We start from the raw sequence: 19,050 nt of genomic DNA on the forward strand, positions 1-19,050 counted from the left end.
AGGCTGGAGCAGGAGAGGGGATTTTCACCTGGTTGTGCAACAGTGTCATGGGAAAGGAGCTCCCTCCAGCGCCCCAGCCCTTTGCTCCCTGAAACACGACACAAGAGAGGGGAGGAGGAAAGACGGTGGGGAAAAAGCAGAATGAATATTCACTCCCACCATCTCTGCCGTCACAAAGGTGGTGCTTTTCGTTTTGCTTTCTTCCCCGCTGCTGCTGTTTATTGCTTGAAACCTTAAATAAGGGTCTTTTCAAAAATAAGAAGGGAAGGACATGGGAACTGAGAACATACTAAATGGATTTCTCATTGCTCCCCAGGAATCTGAAAATACAGTAGTGGGTGCACACTTTGTGGATAAAAACCTAAAAAAGCACTTTTTCTTTTTTTTTTTTTAAAAAAAAGGACAACAAGAGTTCAGAAAACCTGCCACACTTAGAGCACTTGTGCCTTACAGTCACAGCATACGGGAAGTATGACCCACGGCAGCCGCTGCGTCTCAGACTAAGTCGATGAGGTTTCTCTATTGCACGTTCATGAAATGTTCTTGTTGGGGTTACAGTACGGATCAGAGGACCACACCAGCTCCGGTCTCCCCAGGGTGTTCAGCAGGACGAAGATGCTGTCATCGGGCTGAGTTTCAGCTGGTGGACAGGAGAGTGGATGGGCACAGAACTCAACACTGAGGTAGGAAAGGCAAAACACGAGCCCTCAAAGTTTTTGCCTAAGGTCAGTTCTTCTGCAAAGAAAGATGCGGCTTCTCTTTTGCATGAGGTGACGGGGGGGCTGGGAGTGGAAGACAAGATCTCCGACTCATATTGCAGCAACTGACCCATGAAACCAAAGTTTGGTGAGATCAGGCTCCGGCGCTGCTTGATGTAATCGAAGGCTTCGTCCAAGCGGAGCTTGTTCGTCTTCATGAGATACGCCATGCAGATGGTGGGAGAGCGTGAAATCCCTGCTTCGCAGTGTACCAGGATCTTGCCCCCGCTTCGTCTGACATAGTCTAGGGGAAAAAAAGTCATCACATATGTCAGTTGTCATCAGGGATGGAGAGGACGCTGCAACATGCAGCCAGTGCTGGAGGTGGAACATGGCACACAGCCACTCCACCAGCAAGGAGAGGCTTGCTCTTCTCTTGGGTACTAAGAGTAACATGGAGATTAAAAGAGAAAGGGGACAAAAACCAGCCTGCAGTGGAGCTTAGCTGCAGATGACACTTGGTTTCAAGATCTATGGATCCTGATTTGGTTCTTTCTGCATTTTTTTTTATTTTAGGAAAGTCCTTCCCCATCTCCTTCCCATGTGCCTATTTCTCTTTTGGAACAGCTCACTTTGCAGAGCGTTGAGAGACAGAGATCAGATATCTGGGCAATGCTTGTGTTTGCTGTACCTGCATTTCTCTGCCTGTGGCTCAAAGGGCCCACCCAAGCCCAGCCCGGCCAGCCCACCCACCAACAGGTCTTTCAAAGGTGAGAACTGCAGGGCTGCCTTCCTCTCATCAGCTTTGCTAGGAAAACAGGACTTTTCTTTAGAGTCCAAAGCTATCCCCCTGCCTGGCTGGTTAGCAGCAAACAGTGGTACCAGGAGCTGAGCCCTTGGTGGGTACCCTTGGGTGGAGAGGCTGAGCTCACTCCCTGGGGCCTCACCACAAAGCACACAAGGACTGGTAGGCAGTTGCTAATTACAGCCTGGTTAAAGGATGCTTGGACTTAAGTCAGGATATAAAAGACTTATGCAAAGCACCCATTTTACACAACAGGAGCCACTGTGGTTACTCACACAACACAAGGATTGTTATTAGATTAAAGAGAATGTGCTTAAAATAAGCCCTTTCCACACAAAACTACAGTTCAAAAATAGACGTTCTCTTCTCTATGGCCTTGAGCAATATGTTCAAGCTCCAATTTATAGAGAACCGCGCTGAGTGGAGTCCTCAGTGCATGGCACTGAAACAACGCAGGGCTGAGCAAGTTATCATTTGCCTGTCTTCGATTGTCTGCCACCACGGATGGTTATATTTAACTACTGCACAAAATAAGGAAGACATGGATTTGAGTCATCTCCAGCATACACACCACACGCCCAATTTTAAAAGAAAGTGAAAACTTAAGTCATCCTCAAAATCTGGGAAGCTTCCAAGTGACTCAACAACTATCAGAAGGGGTTGGAGATGGGACAGAAGAGTGCCATGAATTACTATTTCCCTGAAAAGTGCGAGAAGTCCCTTACCAGGAAGGGGAAGGGCTCAGAGAGCACCCTCGGATCAGGTTTTTGTAATTCTGCCTGCACCGTTGAAGGACTCAATGAGTCCAGCAAGTCTGTAACTGAGGTTTTATTCTGTTTCTCTCTCGAATGTTCCTGGAGAGCAGCAGCATAGATTTCAACACCATCACCACCCAGGCTGAGGCTGCTCCACCCCACTAAACCACCCTGTGCCTCTCAGGAAGGAGCCTCTCCTTTGCACTACCTGGCACGGGCGGTGTGCTGCTCACCCACCCAGGAAGGTTTGGGAAGGGACGGCCCAAAGTTTTCTGAAGGCCTCCTCATTTTGTTTTAAAAGTTATTATGTTTTTTTGCATTGGGGTATTTGATTAAAGGGTAAAATACCAACACGATTAAAAGGAGAAATGGAAACAGCTCTGTGATAAGGGGAGAAGCTGGATTTCTGAGACCTAGCTTTGAGATATCTGTGCACAGCAAGGCAATAAGCTGACCCTGCTTCACCTGGCTTTTACAGGGTCTGGCATGCAAGTCCAAAGAACCAATATCTTGACAAAAATCAATAGACTTTAGTGTTGTCCAACCACACTTCTTGACTTCCTGTCAAGTGTGAAGTTACACCTACGCTTGCTTTGAAAAGAGTATAAAGCTAACCAGCTCACTCGCCTCATGGCAATCAAGAGGAGGCATTTTCCTTCCGGAGCCTCCCAGCTTAGAGAGCCAGAGAGAAGGACGCAGGCCTTGCTCTGAATGTCCCTCTGCCTTCCTCCCTCACCGAAATCCCTCTGCCAGGACAGTTGCTGGGGAAGGGAGGGAGCTTAAAACTTTTATTGTGACATGTGGGAGAATACAGAAAATAATGTGCCCTTCCCATCAATAAGTATTTTCAAATAAATGAATTTAAAAATATATGAAGATCTGGAAATTTGTTAATTTGGACCTACCGATGAAGTCGATGGCTTCCTGGAAGTGTGAGCTGATGTCCGCCGTGTGACTGTCCTCCACTGGGATCCACTTGTAGCAATACTGGTCTTTAAAGGACTCCGAGCTTTTCCTGGAGACATTGAGCAGGGCTGTGATGTGCAGATTGGCGAGAAACTCGCACTTGGAAGCATGATAGGCACTACCAAGGTAGAGAAAAGGCAGGATTTCGACTGGACCGCCCTGGAAGAGAAGGAGTAGGAACATGTAATTCTTTTCCAAGGGTATTTGAGTCTTGCTACTGGAAAGAGTAAGGCAAGGCAGCCTGTGTGGGTGCTCACTCCCTCACTTGTGGACGGTTTTGGACCCCAGTGCTGCTGGCCAGTGAATCACTGTGATGGCAAAGCTCACGCAGGAAAAAGGTTTTCATTTTCTTGTCCACATCTGTGAGGTACAAAGTCAGATCCAGCCCACTCGCGTGCAGGATGTTTCCTGCCTTCTTTAAAGCTCTGCCCCTTGGGACAGGACGCACCCAAAGCACTTTCATATGTGAGGGCCGTTCCCTCCGAGGCTTTACCGAAACACGAGCGAGGTGGGGAGCTGTGTCTGAGCAGGGAGGAAGAGGAGGGTGGAGGAGGAAGCTGCTCTAGCTCAGTCCAGGGCTCAGTCCCTCCGCTCGCACCTCCAAAGGCAAAGTGAAGCAAAAAACCCTCCCCCCCAAAAAAAAAAAAAAAATCAGAGCAAGGCTCCCTGTCCGCACTGGGGGGAGTCCGGTGGGGCTCAGGGAGGGGCAGCCCCATCCCCCTGCACCTCCCTGGGGCACAGCACCCGCTGCGTCACCCACCCCGAGATGTCATCTCGGTTCCTCCTTCCTCTGCGCAAGCACAAGCTGGGTGACAAGACCGCGAAAGAAAAAAAAAAAAGCCACCGCCTGACAGATGCGTTTGGAGAGCGCAGGTAACTTTCCATGATGCACAAGAGCCGCCGCCAGCTGTGAGACACCGGCTTTTTCGCCCCCACTGAGCTGCCTACCCGGCGGGTCCCACACACCGGGGACACCCCGGAGCCACCCAGGGTGGCGGGACGGAGTCTGGGGCTCCCGGGGGAGTGGAGGGGCATCGCCTGGGGGCTCCCCCAGTGCCAGGAGACGTGTGCCCCGGCGGAAGTGGCCTGACCGCAGGGTGACATCTCGGAGCACACGTATTCCCCGGGCCGGGGGAGCGCGGGGGCGTGACAACTTCCCCCGTGGAAACCCTGCTCTCCCCAGCCAAGGGCAGCTCTCAAGAGCCACTGCCTCTTCTCAGAGGTGGTCCCACAGCCCCGTCCCCCTCTGCCAGCTCCAGACCCCACCTGGGGTCTCAGAGGAGGCATGGGCAAAGTGTGCTCCTTCGTCTGCTGGAAAAATGCCACTCCTGGCAGCCTCTTCCCTGCCCGTTTTAAGTCTCCTGGGGAGGCATGAGCTGCTCCCGGCTCATGCTGCCCGGCTGTGTGATAAAGATGGGTCGCAAATACAGTTTTGGGACTGGACAGGGTTTTTTTTCCCTCCTTCTGCTGCCAAATTTTGAAGCCAGAGGGCGGTGATGCTACCAGCAGCACACACAGGACATGTTATTTGACACACAGGCTGCCAACTTGGACTGTGACAACTTAGTGACAACCCGCGCCAGCACGAGGGCCACCAGCACCCTGGCAGGCCCCAGCAAAGCCCGGTGGTGGGAAGGAGAAGACCGAAGGGGAATGTCACCAGGTGCGGCTGTGACACACACCTGGTCGTAAGCAGGTTTGTGGTTGACACTCTGCTTCTCACAGTGGCTGGCAAGGTTTCTCTCCGCCTCGGTCCTCTCCGGGGAAATGAGTTTTCCATCCACGCAGCACTCAGGATATTGCGAGTTAAAGGTTTCATATCCCCCTAGGGAAGGGAAAAAGAAAAAAAAAAAAAAAGACGACATGAACATTTGTGCTTCCAAAAACTGGTTTAATTAAAGTGGAGGAGAAATGAAGCGCAGGCACTGGCACTGCAGTGGGATAGTGCCACACAGCAATGGGCACTGGGGGGTTAATGAGGGATAGCGCTCCCCTGGGGAAATGTGGTGTGGTTGTTTTTTTTTGGTTTTTTTTTGTTTTTTTTTTTTTTAAAAGGCTTGTACCTGCTGACAATTATTAACTTGCTGAAAGCCGGTGGATCCAGATTAAAACTGTTAGCAAATGTAATTCTGTTGAGTCTAGCAACCATTAACTCCAGTACAGCGGGGACTAAACTCCCTCCCCCAGGTTTTGTGTATGAGCACTATTCCCAGCATTGGAGATGGAGATTTCTGTGCTCAGTAGTCATCCTCTCTAAATCTGTTATTACTATATATGCTGTGACAACATAAAACATGTTTTATTTGCAATTTTGAATGGACGTAAGCACAAGAGGGGGATGCTTGCAACTGTGTCATTAATCACCACAATGCACAAGACAGCGAGGTAATGAAGACAGTCCCACTGAAACCAGTCTATTAAATAACAGCTATAAAACTTAATGAAATCCTGTGACAGCATTTGACAACTGAATAGCCCCACATGAGCTATTCTGCATGGTTAAGTACCGCATTCGTTTCATTCAGCGCACTGCTAATGAAAAGGAATTAATCCTATTATTACACTGTTACTCAAAGTTTGTCGTCAGCTAAATCGCTGCCTGCTTCCAGGCTTGGAAAATGTTGCACGGAAGGCACCCGCTCTCCAAAATGAACGTGAATAAGTCAGGTAGCAGAAGCAGCCTGGAAATGTCAGCGGTGTGCCATGTGTCTGTCACCTGTGCTTTTTCAGAGCTGCAATGAATGGCGAAAGCCCTCAAACAGCTAGGTTCAGTCATCCTTCTGAGTGTGGCCCTCGAGTAAACAAGGCTGGGAAAGCAAACCCTCCGATGCGATTCATTCATCTGCAACTGTTTCGCCCTGATAAGCGGTGTCGGCGTGGGTGCCCCAGTGCGAGGAAGGGTTTCGACACAAAGGAAGCGCTGAAGATCTGAGCGGCCGCAGGGCCCCCACCGCCCTCGCTGCCAGGGCTCCCCAGTGCAGCTACCTCTGACATTTCAGCCCCGCCACGCCGGTGTCTCATTTGTTTGCAATGTTTGAGCAGATGTGTGCTCAGATTCATGACGCGCTACTGTTGCCCACTCAGTCCTGTCGTGGGGTCCTCATGTTGCAAGCAGTCGGCACGATCCAAACAAAGCCCACTGGACGTGATGAAAGTCTATTTTCCATGACGGAGGGCAGGAAGGTGACTTTGCAGTCAACTGGCACTCAGCACCTGCACCATTCCTCCTACTCCCCTGCCACATTGAGCCAGCCCCAGAGCTCACAGCGCCAGGCAGTGGGTCGAGCAGCCGAGTGACCATGATGACCATAACAGGGGGGTTGATAAAATGATATCCACAACAACTGGGTTGATAAAATGATATCCCTAACAACTGGCAGTGTGAAAAAAAAAAAACAACAAACAGAAGGTAGCTCTCCAAAAATCCTCTGCTCTCCTGCTCTGCAACTGTCTTTCATGGGGTGGACTTTTAAATCCTTGTTTTGCATAGCTGACCTTATCTCCCCCCTGTCCTCCAGTCACTGCCATCACAATAGAAAAATAGTTTATATAAATAGCCATTGTCCCCATTTACACCCCGTATTGTTGTTTTTATTCTTGAATGAGCGCAGAAATCCACCCGAGCCAAATCAGCGTGTGTGTTCGAACAGACATGCAAGTCTCATGTCTCTGGGGCAGCTAACACATGCAGCTGGTGAATGGTTAATTACAAGCCTTGGGGATCAGGATATTTGCAGGCCATTCTTACAGTGAGTCATCTTCTCATCCCGTCCTCCAGCAATCTCCTCTCTTCCCCCTCCCCACTCAACCTGCCTTCCCTGAGGTCATTTCTGCAGATACTAGATTGCTCATTATGGAGAGCTGGGCTGTGCTTCGGTTTTAATCAATAAATAATAGAATCCTTGTCAGCACCAAGAGAGGATCCGTTATTTTATCTTTCTGCAAGGTCTTCCCTTGCCACACCGCTCTCACCCTGCTGGGGCTGAGCTCACCCAGAATGAAATTGCACCTACACAGACAAGAGATGTAACACACACAGCCTCTGGAAGCCAAGAAAGCGAGGGAAGGAACAGGACCTGGCATGCAACTTGGTGTGCTCTGTGCATTGCTCTGTGCGAGCTGCCCCGCCTGGGGCCAGATCCCCAGGCTGCTCCGTGACCTGGTGGGGTGGGGGTGACCTGCTCATATCTTATCACTGCGACTTCCGAGGCAAGAACACCTTAGCCCCTAAGTAGCCAACACCTCCTCCCAGCTCCCCCACACCTAGGAATATAAGCAGGAACCTCAAGGAGTTGTGGGGTGTTGTTTTTTGTTTGGTTGGGTTTTTTTTTTCCTGACGGTTTTACAGACCATTATTTGCAAAGTCGGTGCCACAGACCCCCAAAAGTTCATTTCTTCTGATCAGTGCCCAATGCTTCAGGGTTATTTATATCCCCGCTGTCCCAGAGATCTTCCCCCAGACCACAACAGCTTCCTGGGGGTCCGTGGCCCCGGTGAATCAGCAGCGAAGCCCACTGAGTCACTGGCTCCTCGGGCCACACCGGATCTGAAACGGAGCTGGGGACTTCATGGGCCTGATCCTGCGACCCAGAGCACTTCCATCAAAGCAAAGGGGAACAGCAGCAGGAAAGGGAGGAAACTTACTCATCCACTAAGGGGGAATCTTTTTAGCCTCAAGTCGACAGGCTTTCAAGATAAGATACTTCGCAATACACAAAAGGTACAAAGCAGAGCCTACATCAAAACCCCACCCCAGATAAACTGCCCACAGCCACCACTTCAAAGCGTGGGGCCGGTACATGAGGAGGGAAGGACGATCTTGTGGCTAAACGAGCAGGCTGAGAGTCAGCAGAGCTTAATTCGGCCCCTGCTTTGCCACAGACTTCCCAGCGTGACCCTGGAGATGTTTCTTCATCTCTAGTTTAATGAGGTCCCTGAGGATTTGACTGTCCCAGCACAGTGTAGGTATCCCTGCCCTGCAGCAGCAGAACTGGTGCTTTTGGGGCGACTGTCAGACCCCAGGGCAGGCTGGCGGTGCCCGGACAGAGCCAGGGTAGTGGCAAACCGCCCTGGGAGTCTCCCTATCCCTTGGTACCGGGCCATACCCAGGCTGGAGGAGCCTCTACCCCGACAGGGATGCCCTCAGGGCGCTGTTCATTTATGGGAGGCAAACCGGGCACAAAAACTAGTGTGATAAAAGGCTTAATAAAAGTGAATTAACCCTGGCCCGTGAGGACACAGGGGCAGAGTTTATTCAAGAAACATCGGCTGATTTATCTCCTCCATTTATGGCCTCAGGATATGGCAAGGGGTGGGGGGTTGTTTAGGAAAATCTACGGCCGAGCAGTGCCCCCCTCCGAGGGGAGGCACGGGGGAGGGAGGAAGGGGGGCTGAGGAAACAGAGAGGGCGAAAGGACAAAGGCGCTGCCGGGAGAAACGGAGGGGAGGGAGGGATGGGAGGGCAGAGAAAGGGCGGGCTGCCTCTTTTTTATCGTTTTATTGTCCCCGAGTTACACGGAAGGAAAACAAAGAACCGCAATCAAAGGTCTCTAATGCACGTGGGGGGAGGAGGTGTTTTCTGTCCCCCGACAAAAGCCCCGGAGTTTCGGCTATAGGTTGCCCGGTCTCGATACGCCCGATGGGGAGATAAACCTCTCCGCAGCGGGTGGAGGAGCGGGCACCGATCCCCGGGTTTCGGGCACCCAACAAGGGCCGCCCCGTGTCACCGGGCGGAGAGCGACCAGCGGTGGCCCCGGCTCCCCTCGTACCCGCGGGGCTGATTTTATTTTCCACGCAGCCCCGATCTCTCTCGCTCCTCTCTCCCTTTAATAATCTCCAACTTTTGCCCTTCTTCCCCTAATATTCTTTCCTTCCCATCAGCCTCTTAAAAGCGCGGCGGGGGTGAGCGGAAAGGCATTTGAGCTCAGCCCGCAGATTCTATCCGGGATTTAGTTATAGTGGGTGGAAAAGAAACGAAATCCCGGCGTTACCTCCCTGCCCTGCACCCATAATCAGGTTAACTTGCGGAAGAGAGAGGACAGCAGCACCGCGGGGCCGCCGCCACCCAGAGAGGAGGATGTGTTTGAGGGTCGACCCCCGCCGCTCCCCCCAGCCCCTGCCCCCCCCCGCCGCCTTTCCCCGCCAGTCCTCTCACCTTTCAGGAAGCAGACCCTGGCCCCGGCCTCCGGCAGGCTGGAGAGTAGGGCGTTGAGGACGATCTGCGCCGTGCTGTCCTTCTTCAGCTTCTGCCAGTGCCCCGTGCCTTGGTCCAGCACCACCACGGCGGCCAGGCGGGCGCCCCCCGCCGCCCCCTCCCCGCCCAGCAGCAGCCGGGCGCGGGCGGCCGCGTCGGGCACCACGAAGTGGAGCGGGACGGCACCGCCGCGGGCCCTCCGCATCACCACCGAGTTGAGGTTGACGTTGAGCGAACCGCGGAGGCAGGAGGCCGAGTAGGACAGGTAGGGCCGGCAGTCCAGCACCAGGCAGCGGGAGGGCTCCTTCCGCAGCAGCTTCCTCAGCTGGCGGCAGTCGAGGGACGTGACTTTCATGCCGGCCGCGGGTCGCGCCCCCGAAGCGGGAGCGGGGGAGAGCGGTAGGAAGGTTGCCCGGTGGCGAGTCTCGGGGCTTGGCGCGGGAGCCCGGCCGGCAGCGGGACGGGAGGGGAAGGAGGGACGGAGGCACCGCGGCACCGCGCCGAGCCCGGGCAGGGAATCCCGGCCGCCGCCACCGGGCATTTATATGAATGGGAGGCCGGGCCCTGACGACACTGCCCATATAAGGGGAGTGACGCGCCTGCCTTCCAAATATGGGCATCCCCCGCCCCGCGCCGCCCGGCGCCCCGCCCCCTGGCGGGGATCCCCTCCCTCCCTCCCTCCCTCCCGCGGCGGCGGGCGGGGGCCGTGGGCGCGCAGGCAGCGTTAGTCAGGCTCGGAGGCAGAGGAAGCTGAAAAACGCCGCAAAAATCCTCCAGTCATCGGCCTGAGGCTCATCCCAGCATCACCGCTCACCCGTCAGCCGGGAGAGCCGGGAACTGTGCTGGGGGGGGGGGGGGGCGAGGAGGGGGAGAAGGAGGAGGAGGAGGAGGAACAGGAAGAGGAAGAAGAAGAGGAAGGGCAGCCCTAGGCAGGTTTCTCACACCAGGTTGCAAAGGCGGGGTTTCAGTTCCCTTTATTCCCCCCTCGCCGTGCCTGTCCTCACCCCCAGCAAAGCCCGAGCACAGGCGGACCTGCTTGCGAGTGCACTGCTGCTCAGGGGGTGGGAGCTGCCCGCTCCTGGACCCCCCCGGGAAGAGCTGGGTTCCCTGCCTGGGCCGCGGCTTCCATCGAGGCAACACCGGTAACCGAGGGATAAGCGTGGATTCCCTAGGGAACGTCCCGGAGGATGTCGTTTCCTGACCCAGGGTTTGTATCCTGGTAGCAAAGGAGGAAACAAGGAGTAATACCTTGGGTCAAAGAAAGATGTGCCATTTCTGCAGAATTAATGATGCTCTGGAGGTGGGAGTTGGGGTTGGGAAGGCCACCTGCAACAGAAAAAACTGCTGGCATGGCTGTTTGGGGAGTCTTGTGTCTCCTTCCTTGTGGCAAACTTCTAGGCTGCAAAATTGATGCTACAGACCTCAGTCTGCGCCTGTGTCCAGAAGTCATGACACTAAGACGCACAGGAATTAGGAAATTTGGCACTTGCCCTTTCCTTGTAGATAAGTTTTGCCAAGTGACCAAAAAAAAAAAAAAACCCAAACCCAAACAACTGGAAATCCCTGGAAGAAGTCAGGCAAAAGGATGAGCTCCAGCCAAGCTCATTCCAGCCGGGGCAGATTACAGTGGAGCTCTGCGCGAGCAGGGTGTCATTTATTCTGATGGTGCCCCGAAAGTATGTTCACCCCAACAGCAGGCAGGAAGTGCCATCCCTGCCTCCAACTGCCTGCAGCTGAAACAGAGAAGCGTGAAAGAGACTGTGCAAGGAAAATGTTCAAGCCGCTTGAAAGAATAGCAACTACTAGTTTCGAAGCACCTCATCCTCTTCCTCTTTCAAACTCCCTGCAGCCCCCGGGTGGCTCCTTCTAACCTGGCCCCCCTCGCTCCCCTCCTCTGAGTCAGTCAGGGTATGAGACGGAACAAAAATAGAAATAGCTCGAGGGTAGGGGCAGATATTCACTGAGCGTCTCAGTGTGGGTGTTGTCTTCATCTGGCCACCACCGTCACAGCAGCCTGGCTCCTTCCCTTCTTCTGCATCCACCCCGGGAGGCAGCTGGGCGCTGCCGGAGCTGTGTGGCTGCGTTAGGTGTCCCCACACGCCGCCGTGGTCCCTGCCAGCACCGGCTCCCCACCATGATCCCCATCGCCACAGCCGTGACAAAACCCTTCGCATCGTCCCATGGGCAGGCCCATTCCTCCCTTTTATTTTTCACTAGGTGGGGAATCTGGCACGGGCACGGGCGCAGTGACTTACTCGTGCCCTCACAGGAAACCTCCGGCACCGCCTGAACACAACCTGCCTTTCCTCCTCCCAGCCTCCAGCTTCAGGACATGCTTCTTCCTCGCCTAGAAGCAGCCTGGCTCTCTCGGGGCTCGCCCCCCAGTAACAGCCCAGCTGGCAAACTGGTCCCAGTACGGCACAGGGAGGGGAAGAGAGGCTGTGGGCAGATGCTAGTGTGCTCCTCTCTCCTGGGAGGAAGGAGGGGGCCAGCGCAGTCACACGAGAGCATCATTTCCTCTCAGGAAACCCAAGTGAAATGTGGAGGGGTGGGAAAGAGAGCTTCTTCTCCCCCCACACTCCTAGTCTGAAGGAGGGGGCAAATCACACCAGCTCAGAAAATAAACTCTCTGGGGAATACCAGAAATTTGGCCTGTACTGGTGGCAGGGTGTGTATCTCCAGACCTGACCTGCAGCTGACCTTCCTCCTTTTACACACCTATTGCTGAGCATCCAAACAACTGCCTTTCAGTAGATTACAGCTCTGCTTTTGTTTCTTAATGGAGTGAGTCATGACCACCTTTTTATTAGAAGAAAATAACAAGGCTAACAACAGCAGTACTAATGCTTCCTCCGCTGCAGGGTACTGGACACAGAGTGTCCCTGACTTCTCTGCCCACCAGCGAAATGACTCGTCGTACTTTGAAACGGATGAGCAATCGGGGCTGATGCTGTCAGGGCTGTGGGATGGACACGGATACTTCTCCCCGTTGGAGCAGCTCCATCGTTTGCCAGCTGGTCGCAGCCAGAAGGGAGAAAGGGGCTCGATTCCCGTAAGTGGAGGTGGTTGAGTAGCTTAAACCACCCTCCGCTTTAGGTAGGAAACTCCCCTCCTCCCTGCAGCACTTGACATCATTCCCACTTAGGTTCTGCCGCATCTTTCTGCTGCTCCTCCTCCCGCTTCCCCTTCATAATCTCCCAGGCTCTTTCGTCCTTTGTGTCGGGTTTTTATCGGGGCTTTCAGATCAGCTGGTCCTTTCCTTTTCTTCCAGGCTGTATTTCCCCTAACCTAGCTCGTTTTTCCCTTCTCCCCTCCCCACCTCCTCCGGCCTCTTTGTTCCTGCCTGTTCTCACTGCTGCAAAAGGAAACTTCCTCGCTGCAGCTGGGGAGAGGTGGCCCCAGCTCCTGGGGGACACGGCTGGACCCCCACCCCAGGTAAAAGCTCTCAGGGCACAGCGTCCATTGGGGTAGCATCCGGCAGGCATTGCTCAAGAGCAAAATGCTGCCTTTTGGAGAGAATAAAACTCAAAAGGAGCTTTAAAACGGGGCTTAGGTGAATAAATGAGCACCATTTCATGGGAAGAAAAGAGACTGGATCAGCCGAGTTTCTAGGGCTCAAGTTGCCTGAGATAAGGGACACCCTGTGCTGGGTGGTACAAGTGTGCTTGCCACCCCAAAGAGTTAACCCCGAACTTCGGCAAGACCAACGGTGAGAGAAAGCCAGTGAGGTCTCGCTGCTGGAAAGGAGACTGAGGGGAAGGCAGATCAAGGGTCTCACAGGAGATGAGTCAGGAAGGTGGCATAGAGAGGAACCTAAATGCCGTGGCGTCCTAGTCTGGGGCTTGAGCTGCATCATATCCCTGCTGGGGCACAATCCTGAACCCGCATCCTCTGGTCGGTTGTGAAATGCAAGAAATTCCTCAGATGTACAAAGCATAGCACAAGACAGCAGAGAAGATGGGCTGGCATTTCTTTAATGTTATTAAGTTTTCCATAACATCAGCTTCTAAATTTGGAGTGGCTGATGTCAAAACGCTTACAGCACAAGCAGTGAGATAAGTTTGTGCCGGTAAATGGAGAGCTGGAAGACAGGTGAATTTATACCCAGGGCCAGGGACAGCCCGGCAGAGGCAATAGTGAGACCTCACCATTGGTGAGGCACTGGCAATGTGAGACCTCACCGGTGTCATGACTTGGTCGCTCTTGACAAAGTCTAACAAAACAGGTCAGCAGCTGGTTATGAATTTGTCTCAACAGAACAACCTGTTTTCAAAAGCTGTTTCTAGAGGGTGAAATGTACTATCAGACACAGATTCTGTGTCAGTGCAACCATCCTCTTCACTTTATGTGATTTGATGTGGTTTGATGTTGAACTGGAATATTTCCCACTCCCCCCCCTCCAGAAAACTAATAAAAGAATTAGTAACTGCTCGAGCATTTTCAATCAAAAAGTGTTCGTACATTTTTCACTTTAAATCTACATTCTCTAACAAATCCACAACCATAAGTGACTATTCCCAAAGAATTAGAAAAAAATGCATGCCACAAACTATACAGTTAGGAAGAACCAACCGAATTTCGGTTTATTGTGGCCCCAGCGTCTCTCAGACCTGGTTTGTATTCCCGGCTCTGCTGCTGTAAAACCGAATTAAGCTAAATGGTGCGTTGGCTTGAATGGGAGTTGTCTGCGCTCAGCATTTCAGAAAATCAGGCTGAAAGGGAATCTCAGACTTACGTCTGATTTTTACCTGACTCACGCCTACGTGACTCCACTGACTGCTGCAAGCTGCTGTCAACAGCTGCTGTCAGGAGTGAAAGAGGAATAAACCAAACCTCCCATCTCCTTTTAGAAGCCACTCTTCTTTCTGTTCCACCAGCTGATGACTTAATCCCCTCTACAGATGGACAGGTAATTTTTAAAACAGGGATTCCAGCTATCTGCACAATCAAGTTTCAATTTCTCTGCTTGCCTGATATGGCCCAGAGCATCACGACCCACATTGATGGAGCACTTGCCAGACCCAGTTATGAATGTAAAGAACCCATCTTCCTGCTGGCAACCACGTACTGTCCCTGGGGTAGTTGCAGTAATTGCTTACATGGGAAAATGATTTGTGTAGTTAGCTGCCTTTAATGTGAGACAAAGCCCTTTTGTTCTTTTATCAACTTGCCAGTTCTCATTTGTTCTTTCCTCTTCCTGCTGCCGTTTCCCCGCACGCATTTCTTGCCTTCTTGTCCTGTCTCTTCCCTTTTCCTGGATGTATTTCCCAGGAACCCGCTCCTCTTCCATACCGGCAGATCTCCCCCCGCTAACAGCCATTGTCAGCCTGGCTGGGTTTTCACTCGCATCTCCCGGCTATTCCTGCCCATCGGTACCCAACCGGCCTCTCATGCTGCGAATCCTAGTCCTTGGGTGTGATTACTGCTTCTTTAGACTGTTGGGAGCCATCAAATGATATAAAATATTCTTACACGTGCCTCTTAATTGACTGTTAGGACAAGCATATCTTGGAGAAATGCTGGTTACTTTGGTCCAGATCTTTTGGAAGCAAATCTTATCATGGCTGAATCTGATTGATTCCCTCTGCCTTGGTCTTTCTGACTGACTCATTTCTTAAGCACCAGGTTGTTGCCTAGAGGGTATAATCACATAAATATAATCCACTGCGCAGTGTGTGTTACTGTGCCCACTCCACTGAGAATGAGCACAGGTCCTAGGTACAGAAATGACTTTTTAAGCTCAAAATGGAGCAGCTCCTGCTTTTAGCTGAGGATGTTTTGGAGACATTTCAGTGGGCTACACAGATATAAACAAACAAAATAAACACATTCAGTAAAAAACATTGCAACTCTTTTCTATGGCATTGCCAGTAGCAGAAAAAACCCCCACCCCACAACCCCTGCTTGTCCTCGGGGGTCCCCAGGGACAGCACAGGCAGGGTCACCAGTGGGGCATGATGCAGACTACAAACTCCCTCTCTTACTCCAGTACAAGCACGGCGTTGCACATCCTGTGCCTGAAAAGCTCTTTATCCCACCCTCACAAAGGGCAAACAGACAAAAAGAAGGTCTAGGTTTTGGTCCACCCTCTGGATATCAGCCTAGGTGGTATTTCTGGATGGTATTGGGGTCTGCTGCAGGGTATCTAGAAGGCAGCTGGTGGGGAAAGAGGAAACAGCTGGAGCCGGCGGCCTGGGGGAAGCTGCAAACAGAGCTGCGAAGAGGGAGACGACCCAGACCTCCTCCTTCACCAGCCCTGACGCAAGGGGCAACGGGCTAAAGGCGAAGGCAGGCACATCTGCTGCAGGCGGGGGAAAGCTTCTCGTCGGCAGAGAGCCCCGGCGCTGGGGTTGCTGGCTGCGTCAGGCTGCGGCTCCGCACTGCTGAGGGCTCCAGGAACAGGCTGGACAAAAGTCTGCCCGGAAAGACTTACGCGGAGTCGATCCTGCCCTGTGGTAGGGGTGGGCTGTGTGACCTTTCCTTAAACTCCTTGTTTTACAGGCTTGTGTGGATCACGTCCGGGCACACAAATCTGTGACTTGGTAACTATCCTAAAGTTTATTAAATGACAAAGTAACCTGAATTAATAACTTGATTAATTTCTTCTTTTTTACTGAGCATCCTTTCTGCTGAAGTTGCTCTATGGTTACTTCAACCGTTGTCTCCCTCCCCTGACATCTGAATCATCCAGAGGAGAAAAAAATAATTTGAATTAAATATTATTTTTTTTCCCAAAATAAACCTAGTGAAATAAACTTGTAAAAGAGAGGAAATAATTTCCATCTTTTATGTTCATTTCTCCTAGGCTCCTACTTACTTAACCCCATTTAAACTTTGTATCAGCTTATGACATCCGGTGAAAGTACACTACAGCTTATTAAAATTTAAAGCTGTTACTCCAAGGGAAAACACTGAAAGCTCTTTTATGGATTAGCCAAGTCGGCAGGATGTGGCTTCGACTTTGTATCCCTTTGATGGCATAGCCCACTGGAGCATCTTTATGAAATAAAACTTCCCCATCACTTTCAGCCTGTTACAGTTTTCATTCCGTGCACCAAACTGTTTCGTGCCAGTAGGACTATGTTCCACCCCTGTATTTGGCAAAGTAAGAGGGTATCACACGCTAACCCTATAAAATACGTAACTATAATTACGCTGAAGTAAATGTGGAAGTAAATACTAACAAAAATGTCATTCATTTAAAAAGATCAGATTATAACCTGCCACGCATTTGCTCACCTTTGTCCTGTAGGAAGGGCACGATCTGAGACCAGCAGGACCTGAGTGATGGCTGACACTGGTACGGCCAGACACACACGGCTGAACCAGCGCAGCGCCTTGGCCTCTCTTAGGTCAGCTTTGTATTGGAAACTCTTCCCGACACAATGCTGCTGCTTATAGTACGAGTCTTCACCACGGTTTCCTACTGGCAGAAAAGAGCCCGTGGAGTGACATAGCCGATTTCCTCTGTAGATATGACAAACGGCCTGTCGCCTGTCTCCATCTCTCTGGTCCCTCAACTTCAAGTGCATTTAATCTCATTTCCTGTGACTTCCTCCCCGAGGGCTTGGCGGCCTGGAAGAGGCCGGTGGATCAAATTTAAAAGGGGGATTTCCAGGTTTATTAAGGCTCTCTTGTTTAATTAAAAAGAAAAAAATTCAAAGCCAAGCCCTTCCCCTATCCCTTACCAAGTTCCTCCTGGGAAATGCCCCTTCCAACAGTGACTGCTCATGGTGAAGGATCTCTAGGGCTACCTTATAGCCTAGGGCTACCAGAGAGTCCCATCCTACAGTCCTGATAAAGCAAATAGTAGCCAGTATTACAGAGCAGGAGGAAAATGCTAACCCTATAAACTGCTGCTCGCTCCATCCCTCCTGCACCCAGAGGGTTCTTCTTCACTTCCCTTTGCTAAGTTATCGACAGAAAGGTCCCAGCTGAGCCAGAGGTTGTCACACTGGAGGGGCTGGACCATCCTGCACCATCTTCTCCTCCAGCTCCAGGGTGGGGAGTGTAACCTCTGGCTGAAGATCAGCACGGGGCCGTCACATTTCACACCACCGCAGATGTTTGCTGCGTGAATGTGTGCTGCAGGCCTTACAAAACATGGCTTTGGGGCTGCAAGCTTTGGCAGTCTTTATTATTCGTGAACTGTGAGCAGGGGTTTCAGTCATACAGCATCACCCTGCTCGCTGCCTACATGCAGGAAAACCTAGAAATCCAGGAGAAGAGAGTGTTCGTCAGTACAAACTCACCATCCCATCAGCATGCAACGAAGTGGGCATTCAGGCTGGTCTGGAAGCATCTGTGTAGGCAGAAGTCGACTGACAGGGAAGAAGGGTGGGAAGGGGATGGGGCTGAGCTGGGAAACAATTTGTCACTTGCCAGAACATTTGGCCAGTGTTGCTCACAAAGCTACTGGAAGCCCAGTTTGGGAGGGGGAGGTGAAGTGACCCTCCATGACTGATGGTCAGTTCTCGTTCCCACCACTCTCCTCTTCCAGGAGCGTGGTACAGACATGCACATTCCCTCTCCTGCACCCCTGGGACCTCTTGTGAACCCCCTCTGAGAGGCAGCGCTCTGGGAAGTGTGGTTCGAGGGGCAGCTTCCCGTCTGGGAAAGCTGGTCGCTGGGACACACCACCATCCAGACCTTAGCAGTGCTACTTTGGGAATCAGGACATCTGACACATATTCCACTGGTTGAATCACTGACAGTTTTCAGTTGTTTACAATATATCTCTTATCTACCAGGAAGGGGAAAAATATTTATTTAGCCTGATTTGGAAAGGTCTTGGGCACCTGAACCCATGGGGCTTGGAGATACATAAACCAGCTTTGCCCTTAGAAACTGTTCCACCAAGGGAGGTCAGTCCTAGAGAAATTGGTCACTGCGCAGCCATGGCATTCCCGTCGTGCCATTTGAGCCTACAGTCAACAAGCTGCTGAAGCTGCCACTCCTTTTCTTATCCTAGCAACCCCAGGAACTGACTACCCATGAAGAACAACTAAAGCTTTTCCGGGAATAAATCACATTTGTGATAGTGCTAGCGTGTTCCTGGGGCCGTGCCTGGCACTGCGATGAGCTACGAACGCATGGTGATGGGGACTCTCTTTTCTATACCTACACCACATGGACGGCAGCAGCACGCCCCGTGCATCGTGCGCTGCTAGCTAGCCAGAAATACCATCAGACCATATAGGTGTCCCGCTAAGAAGCACACGCATGGCATGACGCTTCTGAACACAAACCCCGAGAAGCAGGGAGGGAAGGCGGCCAGGGATGTGGAAGGGATGGAGCTTCCCAGGGGTTCCCTCCATCCGCTCCCTTCTTGGGGTGGCAAGGCAAAGAGAAAGGAAAGTCGTAGCCACAGAAATGCAGTAGGAGGATGAGACAGGCCTGGAGAATCACAGCTCGGCATGTATTTCCCATATGGTGGCACCATATGGTGACTCTACCTTGTCACAAGGTCAGCATGACAAGACTGCCTGTGCATTTTCTACTGATGTGTTTAAAGAGGGGAGAAACCACCCTCACTGCAGCAGGGAGATCACAGGAGAGCTATTTTGGCAATACCCCAACGTCATTCCCAAAGGCAGGTTAAGTATCTGCTCCCCTTTCCCACCGCCTGCCCAA

The 19,050-nt window shown here is 52.0% G+C and overlaps 1 protein-coding gene across 1 annotated transcript; it reads right to left on the bottom strand.

Moving 5' to 3' along the window:
• Positions 1–209: 209 nt before the first annotated feature.
• On the bottom strand, positions 210–9,947 carry DUSP5 (dual specificity phosphatase 5). The gene is made up of 4 exons (XM_063339660.1): positions 9,379–9,947; positions 4,907–5,049; positions 3,164–3,383; positions 210–1,002 (listed from the first exon to the last, which is right to left on the bottom strand). The coding sequence occupies exons 1-4, from the start codon at positions 9,770–9,772 to the stop codon at positions 602–604; spliced, it is 1,158 nt and encodes a 385-aa protein (XP_063195730.1). The 5' UTR covers positions 9,773–9,947; the 3' UTR covers positions 210–601.
• Positions 9,948–19,050: the final 9,103 nt, after the last annotated feature.

This window comes from Chroicocephalus ridibundus, chromosome 6 (assembly GCF_963924245.1).
Source record: "Chroicocephalus ridibundus chromosome 6, bChrRid1.1, whole genome shotgun sequence".
NCBI classification, from domain to species: Eukaryota; Metazoa; Chordata; class Aves; order Charadriiformes; family Laridae; genus Chroicocephalus; species Chroicocephalus ridibundus.